We start from the raw sequence: 12,189 nt of genomic DNA on the forward strand, positions 1-12,189 counted from the left end.
AGAGATGTTGCATTGATCTTTGAGAGACAATACGAAGGCCGAGAGACCATCAACGAGCATGCAGATGAATCAGGGTCGAACCGAGCCTCCAATAAGATGCTGCTGATAGACCCATGCAGAAACCGAAGCATCCGATACCTGAACCGTCGGTTACAGGAAAGGCTCAAGCTCAAAACCACCATTGATCAACGCTGACAGAAATGATGATACAACCTTTACAGAGGGGCAGAGAGACAACTGTGGCGCCTGGATGACCCCTGAAGCCCCCCCCCCCCCCAACCAATCAACATCGGGCAAGGGGTCCACCATAGGAATCGGCTGTAGCGATGCCCGCTTCTCGAGCCTCCATGAATCCCACGACAGACTGCATGGGCGAAAATGAGGCAAAGATGGTTCAGAACTCCCATTAGCTCATCCTAGAGCTGACCCGTTGCCTCGTGGTTGAGAGGTACGGGGGGAGGAAGGACTGAGATACGTGCTATATGAACTGCCATGCATACCAATTCCGGACTCCAAAGCATAAGGACGATCCCTCAGGATGAATGAGAACTCTGAAAAAAGAGCCAAGAGAAGAGGAGACGACCTTTATGGAGGGTTGCAAGCTCCCAAACCAAGGCATATGATTGCCGCATGCAGACCATAGGCAGATGAAATGATAAACGTCAGCTTTTGTAAATATGCTCGAGATGAGCAACCGCCTTGGACCAAAGTGGCCCCGAACGCCAAGGCCTCGATAGACGAGCATAAGGTTGACTGAGAACTTTGAAAAACCTTGCGCAGGCACGAAGACCCAGCGACGTCGGTCAAGAGAACCAGCCTAACCAATGGTTGTTGCTGGTTTTGAATACCGAGGAGCCAAAGCGGCCACTAAAGGATAAAATGCTGGGGTCTAGGCATAGCTAACGCCAATGGACCGCTGACCTTAACTTTTGCCTTAAAAGTACGAAAGCGAAAAAGGAAAAAGTTAAGATATTGTACTTGAGCCTGTAGAAAGAAATCATACTGCGGCAGCAACTACATAGCACGCAGCAGGCATCACAGAGCTGCAATGAAGAGGAACCCTCAGAGATGGCGGCAGCACTAGATTGATGGGGGAACCGGTAATGAGGTGCAGGACCCGAGTCGGGCATGGAGCGGTGATGCTTTAGAAACTTCGTCCTCCTGGTTGTCGATGAGGTGAGATTCAAGTTTTGGACTTTCCATCTAAACGCAACTTTTTTTTTATTCTTCTTCAGTTTTGGTTTGTACATTTGGTCGTGATGATTGATTGACAATCGATCTCCTCAGCATGTTTTGATTATTTTTAGTGAAGGGAATGTATGGGCCTGTGTTTTTACCTTATATGTCGATGTTTTTTCTTCCCCTTTTCTCCATTATTGAATTTTGATTTGGTCAGAGCGCACCTTCAGGATCTCATATAGTTGAATTTAGAAGAAAATAATGCATCGAACTCAATAGTTGTAGTGTACCCATATGCTTGTGCAGATTACTTTGCTTAATTTCTTCCTTCTGCTTATTAGATTCATTCCGCTTTCTGCGAAATTGGTGGGAACTACCTTTTCTCTATCATGATAAATCGTTCTTGCTCATTTGGTTGTTGTTGTTGTTGCTGCTGCTGCAATTGATTGGGGTTTCCACAAGATTAGGAATTGGTAGAATGACGGTTGCTCAGACCGGCAGTGTCACATCCCTGAGCATCGATCTTTTCTACGACATTCTAAGACGCCTGGATGGTGCGACGTTGGCTAGTGCATCCTGCACTTGTGCTGATTTTCGGTCCATATCCAGGGAAGAGAGGCTGTGGGAGAATGCCTGTGGTTCTTTATGGCCTTCCACGAAGCGAGAAGACGTTAGGAGATTGATTTCATCGGTGGGCGGCTTCCGTAAATTCTACGCGGATTGTTTCCCGCTTATCATAAACAAGGAATTGCCTATCGTCCCCCTTGACTCTGTTCTTGAAATCTTCGATGAATGGGGCGAGGCCGATTACTATGGTGACCTGGACGAATTTGACAATGTTTCTCCTTCCGACTTCGTTTCAATTGTGGATGTGAGGTTCAAAGAGAAAGCAGTTTACTCAAAGGTTGTCTGGGGCATCCCTGATTTTGGTCACTTCCATGACTGGTTTTATAACTGCCCATTCCGAATCGATCTGCTCGACTACTCTGAAGAAAATGACATCCAAGAAGATGAGGTTACACTGTCCACTGATGATGGTTTGCCATCCATTATGTCCATAGAGAGAGAAAGGAAAGAAGGGAAACTGTGGAAGGAGCTTCGTGATGGAATCAGGCTGAGTTGGATTGTTGTGAACAGAAGAATGAAACAAACTGCTAATCTGGCTAGTTGGAGTCCTCTCGGAGGGCAAAGACACTGGCCAGCAGATGAGGATTTCTTGATCCGCTTTGGATCAATACTTCCTGCCAAAGACATATTGCCTTGTCCGGTTGTACAGTGTATCATTGTGATGAAGTGGAGGATTGTCGATGGAGGAACAACTCTGAAGTTGGTGGAGTTGAGCATGCAGCTTGAAGATATGGCTGGTGCTCATGTAAATGGAAGAAGCAGTTTGCTTGTCCTCAAAGAAGCATTGAGCTGCCACAGAAGCAAGAATTACAGTGCGGTCATTGAGTCATACCATCAATATTCTAAAGCCCAAAGCGAGTTGAAAGAGGAGAAAATGAGAAATGAGAGCCGGTTAGATAGGTTATGTATTCTAAGTGGAATTGCTGCTTTTGTCACGCTTTGGTACTGTATTTTATGAATGAAACTGGTCGATTTTGATTCTGAAACATTTGATTACAGTCATTTTATTCATTTTGAGGCAAGGCATGGTCTTTGGACAAGTAAACAGAACATCAACGCCACTGCTCTCACCACGCCATGTTTACATGTGCCTGTAAACATGCATGCACTTGAGATTTGACTTGGTAGGTCATTTGTTTCTTTCGCCAGAACGTACCCTTTACAAATCTATGTTCTATAGTGTCTATTGCCCGTCTTACATTTGTTGTAATTGGTGTTCCCTGATCCCTTGATTGATGAATCCAGTCCAAGTCTCGGTGGTTGTCATGGTGAGTGGACAAATAAGAGTAAATTAATGGTCCGCTCTTCTTTAGATCCTTTTGATCCTGTAGGTAATTGCCAGTTTTATCATCAATTGACATCACTGACAAATTTTAAAAAAAAAATCTTCAGCATATTTGCCATGTACTTGCAATAGAAAATGGACTCATCATTTGCTGGTTCTTCATGAAACAAAAAGGAAAAGGTGGGGATTTGTGTCACTAACAAAAGATTGACAAGAGGACATTTCAAATTAGAACTCTTCTATCATATTTTTCCATCGCTGTCACTTGCTTTGTTGAGTGGATCTTATAAAGCTACGTATCATGCTGAACACTAAGAAACTTTTTTGAGCTTAGCATCTTGTATTACAGTGTGTGTGTGTGCACATTTGATGTTTTGAATTTATCACAATTTTATAACTTTTCTAAGGCTGTCGAAAGCTCCAAAATGAAAATATCATGATAATATCACTATATCTTTTGAATTTTTTTTTTTTATTTTCCAATTTTAAAGTTGTATTTTTTTTAGTCCCAATGTTCTCAGATTCTGTTAATTTTAGTTTTTCCCGAAGAAAAAGCCCTCACCACTATCAATGACTATATGGTCATATTTTATTTGAATCTTATCTTTGTGTATTAGCATGAGAGAGAGAGAGAGAGAGAGAGTTGTTTCATGGGTGGTTTTGTTTCTGAAATTAAAATTTACTATATGCTATTAATTGCATATTGTAGTTTTTTTTTCTCCGCAATGTCAACTGAATAAAGTTGGCTATCAGATATTCCGAGTTTAGGGGCAAACATCAAGGCCTATGATTTATGAAAGTTCTGGCCATTCCCATAGCTTTTGTATGACCACAATGCCTTGAATGATATGTGTGTGTGTGTGTGTGAATATCATCTTACAACTAAACATCTCCAAGACTTCTCCAAGCAGTACCTAAGGACACCTTTGATTGTGCATTGATTCCTACTCTGTTAATAGTGGCACTCAAGTATTAACTGAGCAAAGAGGGGTTCTTGTACAAATGCTGCTGCATTTAGTGTGCAATAGCCCCATGCTAATGAAGGTAGACCATTATAACCCAAACTATTATCCATCCTGTACTACAGGTTTCCTGGAAAATTCCACTGTCAATAATCCTGGAAGCTATGGGGTTCCCTGTTTAGAAAGAGCTTCTTTCAAGATAAGTAGTGCCAAGAGGATGATGTTTCTCATTCCATTTGAAATGTTGACCTCTCTTCTGTCATTCTAAGCTATTCAGCATGCTTATGGACTATCATCCCGTTCGCCCATGGCATATGTTTCAAACCTGATCTGCTACTACAGTTAAAAGCCGCTTAACAATGCATGATATGCTGCAGTACGAGTGAAGTTGAAACAGGTAGCGGAACCACACTTGACATGACTATACCGGTGCTCCTTTATTCCCCTTTTCATATGAGCTTTTAAAGTATGAAGCACAAAAAATTATATCTTGATATGAACCCTTTAAAGCAATAGGCTGAACCAGTATCGGTTGTGGATGGTGAGAAACTTGATTCATGTCATCTGAGGATATAAAAATGTCAAAATCAAACTTCCTTGATCAAGGCTAACAAGATTTCACACAATTCGAAATAAGGGCCTATACAAGAAACTAGAAGTATATCATTAGATGCGTCTGGTTTATCAATGAGTGAATATCTTCTGCCTATTATGAACCTACCCTATGAGGGCGGTTACAACATGTTAGTGCAAGGGGGTTGGTTCTTGATTGGACCTTCCCTGATGCTTTAACCGAGAAGTTTGGCAATCCATTTGTGCTGAATGGGAGTAGTGATTCATTGATCAAGAATGTGATTGAGGCTACAATGGTCTGTTTTGACAATAGACTTCTGTCCCAGACTGTAGGATTGTCGATGCGTAGAGCCTGTCAGTATCATGACCAGTTCTTTTACATGTTGTAGAGCTGCCTTTATTGATGATGGCGATGGTGTTGAGTGCTTGATAATATACACAGAACCACCAGGTACCATTCTTTTTCTTGGCTACTAATACCCCAGTGAGAAGAAAGAGCTCCAGCTAGGTTGAATAAAGCCAACACTCAGCATTTCGGCCACCAATCTTTCAATTCCAGATTTTTGTGTGTGAGCATAGCGCTGGCGTATTACATTAGTTTGCCATTGATCTAGGAATGATCAGAATCAGGTAATATTGTCTAGTGTTAGTAGGACCTTCTGGATCAGGTCCACTGTGCCAGGATCACCTGGGAATATGGTTCACTTCTGAGGTCTGAACTCGTGAAATGGATTGGGGTTAATAGAAAATGGGTTCTGGTTAATGATAGGACGAGCAAGACTAGAAGGAAGGGTCTGGTATAGTTGAGATGTACTTGAGTTGTTGGGTCCAGAGTGTGTGTTGGTGAAGGGAGAGGTGTGGCTCAGACCCTACACTTCATGTTGACTGCAGTAAGGTACCGTTTAGGGAATAGGCAAGGTATTTGAGTTTCTGGCCGTAGTGGAAATTGCAATGGAAACTGGCAGCCAGGTGAGGGTGGTGCAACATGGTTTTGGGTCTATCAGTTGGGATTGGATCTGAGTGGGTGGTTCCTAACTTATGGCTAGTCAAGTCAACAGTGTGAGATATGAATGCTGATACAGCTGGGCACTACGATCAAGCCGTTTTTGCAAGGTGGGCAGGGCTAGTTCTAGGTTGGGCTCGCTGAGGGAAATGATGAACTAGGTCGTCTAATTGCTCCGCAAGAGTGGGTTCACAATTAGGAAAGACAGGAGTCTGGGTAACAAGGGATTTGAATGCAGCTCAGGAGAGGGCGGAAGAAGGTTATAGGGAGGGAGAGTGAGATGGGGACTGAATGGAACCACCCAGGTGGGTTCGGTAGAACTGTCCCTAAAAAAAGGAAAACAGCTATATGGTGTGTGTAACAAGGGGAATTTTTCTTAAACTTTTTGTGTTTTGTGTGGCCTGCACCATCTAACCAAGTGGTACAACAGCCTAACAACCACTCCATCCTACTAGGGACCACCTGAGCGCAAACTCAGGACTTAGATGCTAGAGGGACAATTAGAGACTGTGTGCACTCACACAAACCACAAAGCACTCCGAATTCACAAGGGCTACTACACTTGCCTGTTTTATTGTTGCACACTTCCTAGCAGAGGCGGAGCTATGTTAAGCGAAGGGTGGGCACGTGCCCACACTGACCCGCAGAAGAGTAAGGGCAGTGACCTGCCCTGCTCGACCCTATCTGCTGATGCCCTCCCCTTTACCTGAAATCTCTCTCTCTCTCTCTCTCTCCAAGACGTGGGTTGTGGGTTGTGGGCCAATGCCCCCCCTCTCCACAACCTAGCCCCTGCCTGCAAAGGCATGACCCCATAACTGAGCCCCTCTCTCCCTCTCTTTCTCTCATGATTAGCTCTTGGCCTCCACCCTCCTCACGACCCCATCTATGGTGGTGGCCCGCTTTTCGCAACTTCTCCCTTGCCTACTACCCCACAGTCATGCCCCCATTCTCCCTCTCTCTCTTGATTTGCTCCCGTCGTGGCTCCGCCCTCTACGGCTTTGCCCTTGCCCGCAACCCCACAGGTCACAAGCCCTCAGCGACAAGCCACCCCCACCTCTCTCTCTCTCTCTCTCTCTCTCTATATATATATATATATATATATATATATATATATATATATATATATATATATATATTTTTTTTTTTTTTTGAGTTTCTATGTAGCCAGCCCCTCCCCCAAAAGGTCTACTCTCTTTTGTGTTTAAGGCATAAATGCATAATTGGTGATGTAAGAATTAAGGTTTTGATTAGCATTTAGGTTTATGACTTTTTATGTTTTTTCTCAATTAGTATTTAGTTTTTTAATGAGTTAAATATTAATTAGTTATTTTTGGATTTTATTAAATTTGATATTATACATTTGCATGCCTGATCTTAGTTAGAAATTTGGGATTTTTTGTTATTTTTTGTTTTATTTAGTTTATGTATGAAAACTATGAATGATGTTTGCTAGGATTGAGAATTTTCTTTAGTTTTTTTTTTAAATAGCATGAATATTTAATTAGGTCTTAGAGTTTCTTGTGTTTTTTCGAATATCATTTAGAGTTTTATTTTATTTTTAAATAAGATAAATATTTAATTTAGGTATTTTGTGCTTTTAAATTAACATTAAACATTCAGGTTTAGGGCTTTTATGTTTTTTTTTCAATTAACATTTAGGTTTTTAATAAGATAAATATCAATTAGTTGTTTTTTATTTTTTAATAACATTATACATGATCCACAAGCTTGATTTTAGTTAAAAATTTGAGGGTTTTGTTATTTTTTATTTCAATTAGTTTATGTATGACAATTATGAATGATGTTTGCAAGGATTGAGGTTTTTATTTAATTTTTTTTTTATAGCATAAATATTTAATTAGGTTTTAGAGTTTTTTGTGTTTTTTAATAATATTTATTTTTTATTTTTAAATAAAATAAATACTTAATTTAAGTATTTGTATATTTTTAATTAGCAGTAAACATGATTCTACATACTTGAATAACATATAAGTGCATAAATGACTATAATTAAAGTTTTAATTAGCATTTACGTTTAGGGCTTTTTATGTTTTTTTAATTAGTATTTAGGTTTTTAATGAGATGGTTATTAATTAGTTATTTCTCTATTTTTTAATCGACGTTGTACATGATCCACATTCTTGATTTTAGTTAAAAAATTGGGGATTTTGTAATTTATTATTTTAATTTGTTTATTTATGAAAACTACAAATTATATTTGCAAGGATTGAGGTTTTTATTTAGTTTGTTTTTTAAATGTCATGAGTATTTAATTAGGTTTTAGAGTTTTTTATGTTTTTTTGAATAGAATTTAAATTTTTTATTTTGTTTTTAAATAAGATGAATTTTTAATTTAGGTCTTTTTTTGTGTTTTTTGATTAACATTAAACATGATTATGCATGTTTGAAATTAGTTTATGTATAAAAATTATGAATTATATTTGCTACTATTGATGTTTACATTTAGTTTTTTTTAATAGCATGAACATTTATTTATGTTTTAGAGTTTTTTGTATTTTTTTTAAAAAAATAAAATTTTATTTTATTTTTAAAAAAAGATAAATATTTAATGTAGGTATTTTTATATTTTTTAATTAACAATAAATATGATTCTACATGCTCGAATAATAGCATGTATTTGTTCTTTTGTTTCAATTAACATGTATTTGTTTCAATTAATTCAGTTCTTATCCATCTTATCATAATGATAAATCAGTGAAAGACATAAAATTCACTAAATATGTTTTTTGTTCTTGTTTTTAGTGGCTTGTATTTTTTTTAATTATTTATAAAATATTTATGATATCTTTTGTAGATTTTTTGAAAGATTAACAAATTAAATTGCTATTTATTTATAAAATGTTTGTGGTTCTTTATCATGTCTCGTTGAATGCATTTCAGGATCAAAGTTTGAGCTTAGTCATATTGCATTATTCATAAAAGATATTTTCTTTCAATGAATGATGTTGTGTTTGAATGCTATATGTTTGTTTTTGATCTTTGAATGTTTAAAGAAATTTATGAGCAAGTTATGAAGTTACACGTTTGAATATTTGATGAGAGCAGATTAAAATGTGTTTGAATGAATTCACGTTTGAGTTTAAATATTAAACAAAATTTATGTTTGTATTTGAATGATATATGTTTGTGTTTGAACTTTAAATGTTTGAAAGAATTTATGAGAAAGAAATACATATATATATATTTGAATTAATTGATAGGCATTACATGTTTGAATGTTTGATGAACATATTAGAATGTGTTTGAATGAATTTATATTTTTATTTAAATGTTAATATAAATAATTTATGTTTGTGTTTGAAATTTTAATGTTTGAAAATTTTTATAAGCATGAAATAAAATTATAATTTTGTATGAATTGATCGGCAAGAAGTTACATGATTGAATGTTTGATAAGCATGTTAAAATGTGTTTGAATAAATTTATGAATGTTGTTAGATTGCTTACCTGCCTTATGTTATCCAATCTATAGTTGAAGACACTAGTTTAGCTATTTTTGATTTTTTATTAATAAATGACTATATGCAATCAAACGGTTCACCGAGTTGACCTGCCCATTGCTGGCCACTCACCCTAAGGGGGCTTGCTTGTGCTGCATGGTTAGGCCGCCCGCCCAGCCCGCCAGCCTTAGCCCATGCATGCACCTTGCCTATGATGCACAGTTAGGCTTCACTCTTTGATGCCTGCAATCACCCCACCACTGCTTACCACTACTAAGGGAAATCTTTCCAGCCATTGCAACCAACCGAACCCACTGAAGGTGCCAACATCTAAGAGTCGAGCCACCAAGTCTGAAGTTCGTACATGCGGCACCACCCCATGGTGTGTGGTTGGCTAAGTTTGAAGGGTCACCAGTCACTACTATTTGCTGCAGCAACTGTTTGTCGTGGGCTCAAAGCGGATTCAGGTCATGCTGAACATGAGCGTTTTTTCTCATGCCGACATCATGGCCGTCCGATTTGCATTTTAAAAAGCTCAAAAGTCAACAAAACCACGTGGTATTCATCCAAAATGCAAACAGACGGCCACGATGTCCGCATGAGCAAAAACGTTCATGTTCAGCATGACCTGATCTGCGCCTGGCACGACCAGTGTTCGTGTTGTCATTATCGGCCTGAATCGGCCTATAGACAGTCGATAGGATACTGACCTGAATCGGCTATTTTTAATAAATATAAAAAATAGCTTGAAATTAATTTTTTCATATTATTTTAATGGCTTTAACTAGCGTCACGTTCTGTTTGACGCGAAAAATAATTTCTTTTTTACTGATTCGGAACGATTCACTTGAGAATCTGTATCTGCCGATTCACCTGAATCATTGGCCCAATTCCGATACTGACAACATTGGCCAGACCCTAAGCCCGTGCAGGGCAAGCAAACCGATGCCAATTGTTAAGGCTGACGAGTATATATTATGTTTAATATAAGCCTACCATCAATTAAAGAATAAAAATTGAGGGCATTTGTGGGCTGGGTCAAGGCTTTTAGGTCGTTCAACCGATCGGTCAAAGACAAGGAAGGAAATCTCAAATGGTGAACTAAGGGGGCGTTTGCATGTCACCCCCTTCGATGGACAGAGCAATCTATATCATGGGGACACTGGACACGGTATCATTCTTTACAGGTAACGTTTTCTACGGCCTTTACTCAAAAAAAAGAAAAGAAAAAGAAATCAGTGGAACTGTAGAACTTATTCATTTTCTCACGGGGAAACCATACTTGTGCGGAAACATCAAAAAGTCCAAAGCACGAAACGAATAGCCTTCACACTAAAACCTACCATTCTTGGTTTCCACGGATAGCATCAACTCCTTGCTTTGATCTACCCTCAGCGCTTTCATTGAGTGCAAATCGTTAAAAGATCAGGTGCAATATGATTGCACAGATATTTGTGCATTAAGCACCTGATCACCCTCCATCTTGGTGACAGAGCTTGTCAAGTGTGGAGCCCAAAACCTGATGGAGGGCAGTACTTAACGCACACAATTTTGTGCAATCATATAGAACCCGATCCGGACTCGTGCAAATCCACTAGACTTTGGTTTTTACATTATTTCTTTCAGAAAAGGTTTAAAACAGTGCTCAAAATGCTAGTTGGGGCATAACATGCACACCTCCCCCGGGGCATGTGTCCCACTTACTGCGGACTATTGTTTATTTTTTTGTATTGGCAAGTTGGTTAAGCCGACCCTACCAGTCACAGATAGAATGATCAAGATTACAGTTCAGATGGTGTGGGGGAGGGAACCAATCCGTCAGCTTATCTTTTAAGTAGGGGTGGCAATCGGGTCGGGTTGGCGGGTCAGCATACCTCAACATGAACCTGACCCGTTTATTAAATGGCTCGGCTGTGGCAAACACGACCCTACCCATTTATTAAACGGGTAATCCGACACGACACGGTTAACCCATTTAATAAACGGGTCAATCGGGTAAACAGGTTGGTGGGTTAGCGGGTGGGTTGGAGGGTTGGGTTCCAGTAAACGGGTTGGCGAGTGGGTCGGGTTCGGGTAAACGGGTTGGCGGGTCAGGTTTGGGTAAATGGGTTGACCCGCCCGCCTAACCCATTTATTAAACGGGTCAGCCGGGTTGGCATACCCCTAACACGAACCCGACCCGTTTAATAAACTGGTTAGGCGGGTCGACCTGTTTATGACACGAACCCGTTCCATCTGACAATCTGCATCCTAATTAATTAGGGTGGTATAAAACGTAAAAAAATTAAAAAATTATTTATGCTCTGAGCCTACTTCATATATTCCTTACAGGACACGAGTATGGTTTCTCTTATAGTGTGTTCGATTGAACTTGGACTTAGACCTAATACCTAACCCCTCAAATCTGATCTGAGTTCAGTATCAACTGGGTCAGAAGCTGATCCAACGGATGACAGTCCTAATTATGAGTGCACAACAAATAGAAAAAAAAGAGAGAAGGAGAACGATCATGGAGAGCAGGTTTGATCATTATGTTACGCAACTAGCATTCTTTCATCTTTTCACTTTTAAGAGGGGGCAGGATAGATTACAAACAAAGAAGAAAAATTGAAATGCAAGTGTGCAAGTGCAACAATGCTCATTATCCATTGGACTCACATCATTCCTTCATGTGTCGGTGGTGAGGAGTATTAAAAATATCCCAATCTAATTAAAGATCCGACCCAAATAAGTTTTTTTTAACAGGAAAAAAACTATGGTTGAGCTCAGGAGCATACCCCAAATAAGTTATTACACGTGATTTTCTCTCTAGCAATGATAGAAAATCAGTAAGATTGAATGATTGATGTGCTAAAAAAATTAAACTTCGCCCTACCCAGTGAGGGTCCAATTCTCCTTGATACTAACGGCATAAGGATGCAAATGGGTCGGATCCAAGATGAAGGTTTTGCGACTTTTGGCCATTCTGGATCCCACTCCCCCATGTATTTAGCTGTTTTGGATCCGACAAGTTTGCATCCCTAATACCGCGACAGAAATCTAATCGCATCATTGAATGGCTGGCTATTTCTGTCTACCATAAGATAGGGAATCAACCAA

General features: G+C 39.2%; 1 protein-coding gene across 1 annotated transcript; it reads left to right on the forward strand.

Annotated features, from left to right (window-relative positions):
- Positions 1–1,061: 1,061 nt before the first annotated feature.
- On the forward strand, positions 1,062–2,851 carry LOC149833814 (putative F-box protein At2g36090). Its single transcript, XM_090009865.1, has 2 exons — positions 1,062–1,176; positions 1,647–2,851. Exon 2 carries the CDS (start codon positions 1,658–1,660, stop codon positions 2,762–2,764), a length of 1,107 nt encoding a protein of 368 aa, XP_089865991.1. The 5' UTR covers positions 1,062–1,176; positions 1,647–1,657; the 3' UTR covers positions 2,765–2,851.
- Positions 2,852–12,189: the final 9,338 nt, after the last annotated feature.

Source organism: Nuphar pumila, chromosome 6, assembly GCF_984573655.1.
Source record: "Nuphar pumila chromosome 6, dmNupPumi1.hap1.1, whole genome shotgun sequence".
NCBI classification, from domain to species: Eukaryota; Viridiplantae; Streptophyta; class Magnoliopsida; order Nymphaeales; family Nymphaeaceae; genus Nuphar; species Nuphar pumila.

Coding starts and splice junctions, on each gene's coding strand:
- LOC149833814 (XM_090009865.1), top strand. CDS start 1,658: ATGACGGTTGCTCAGACCGGCAGTGTCACATCCCTGAGCATCGATCTT.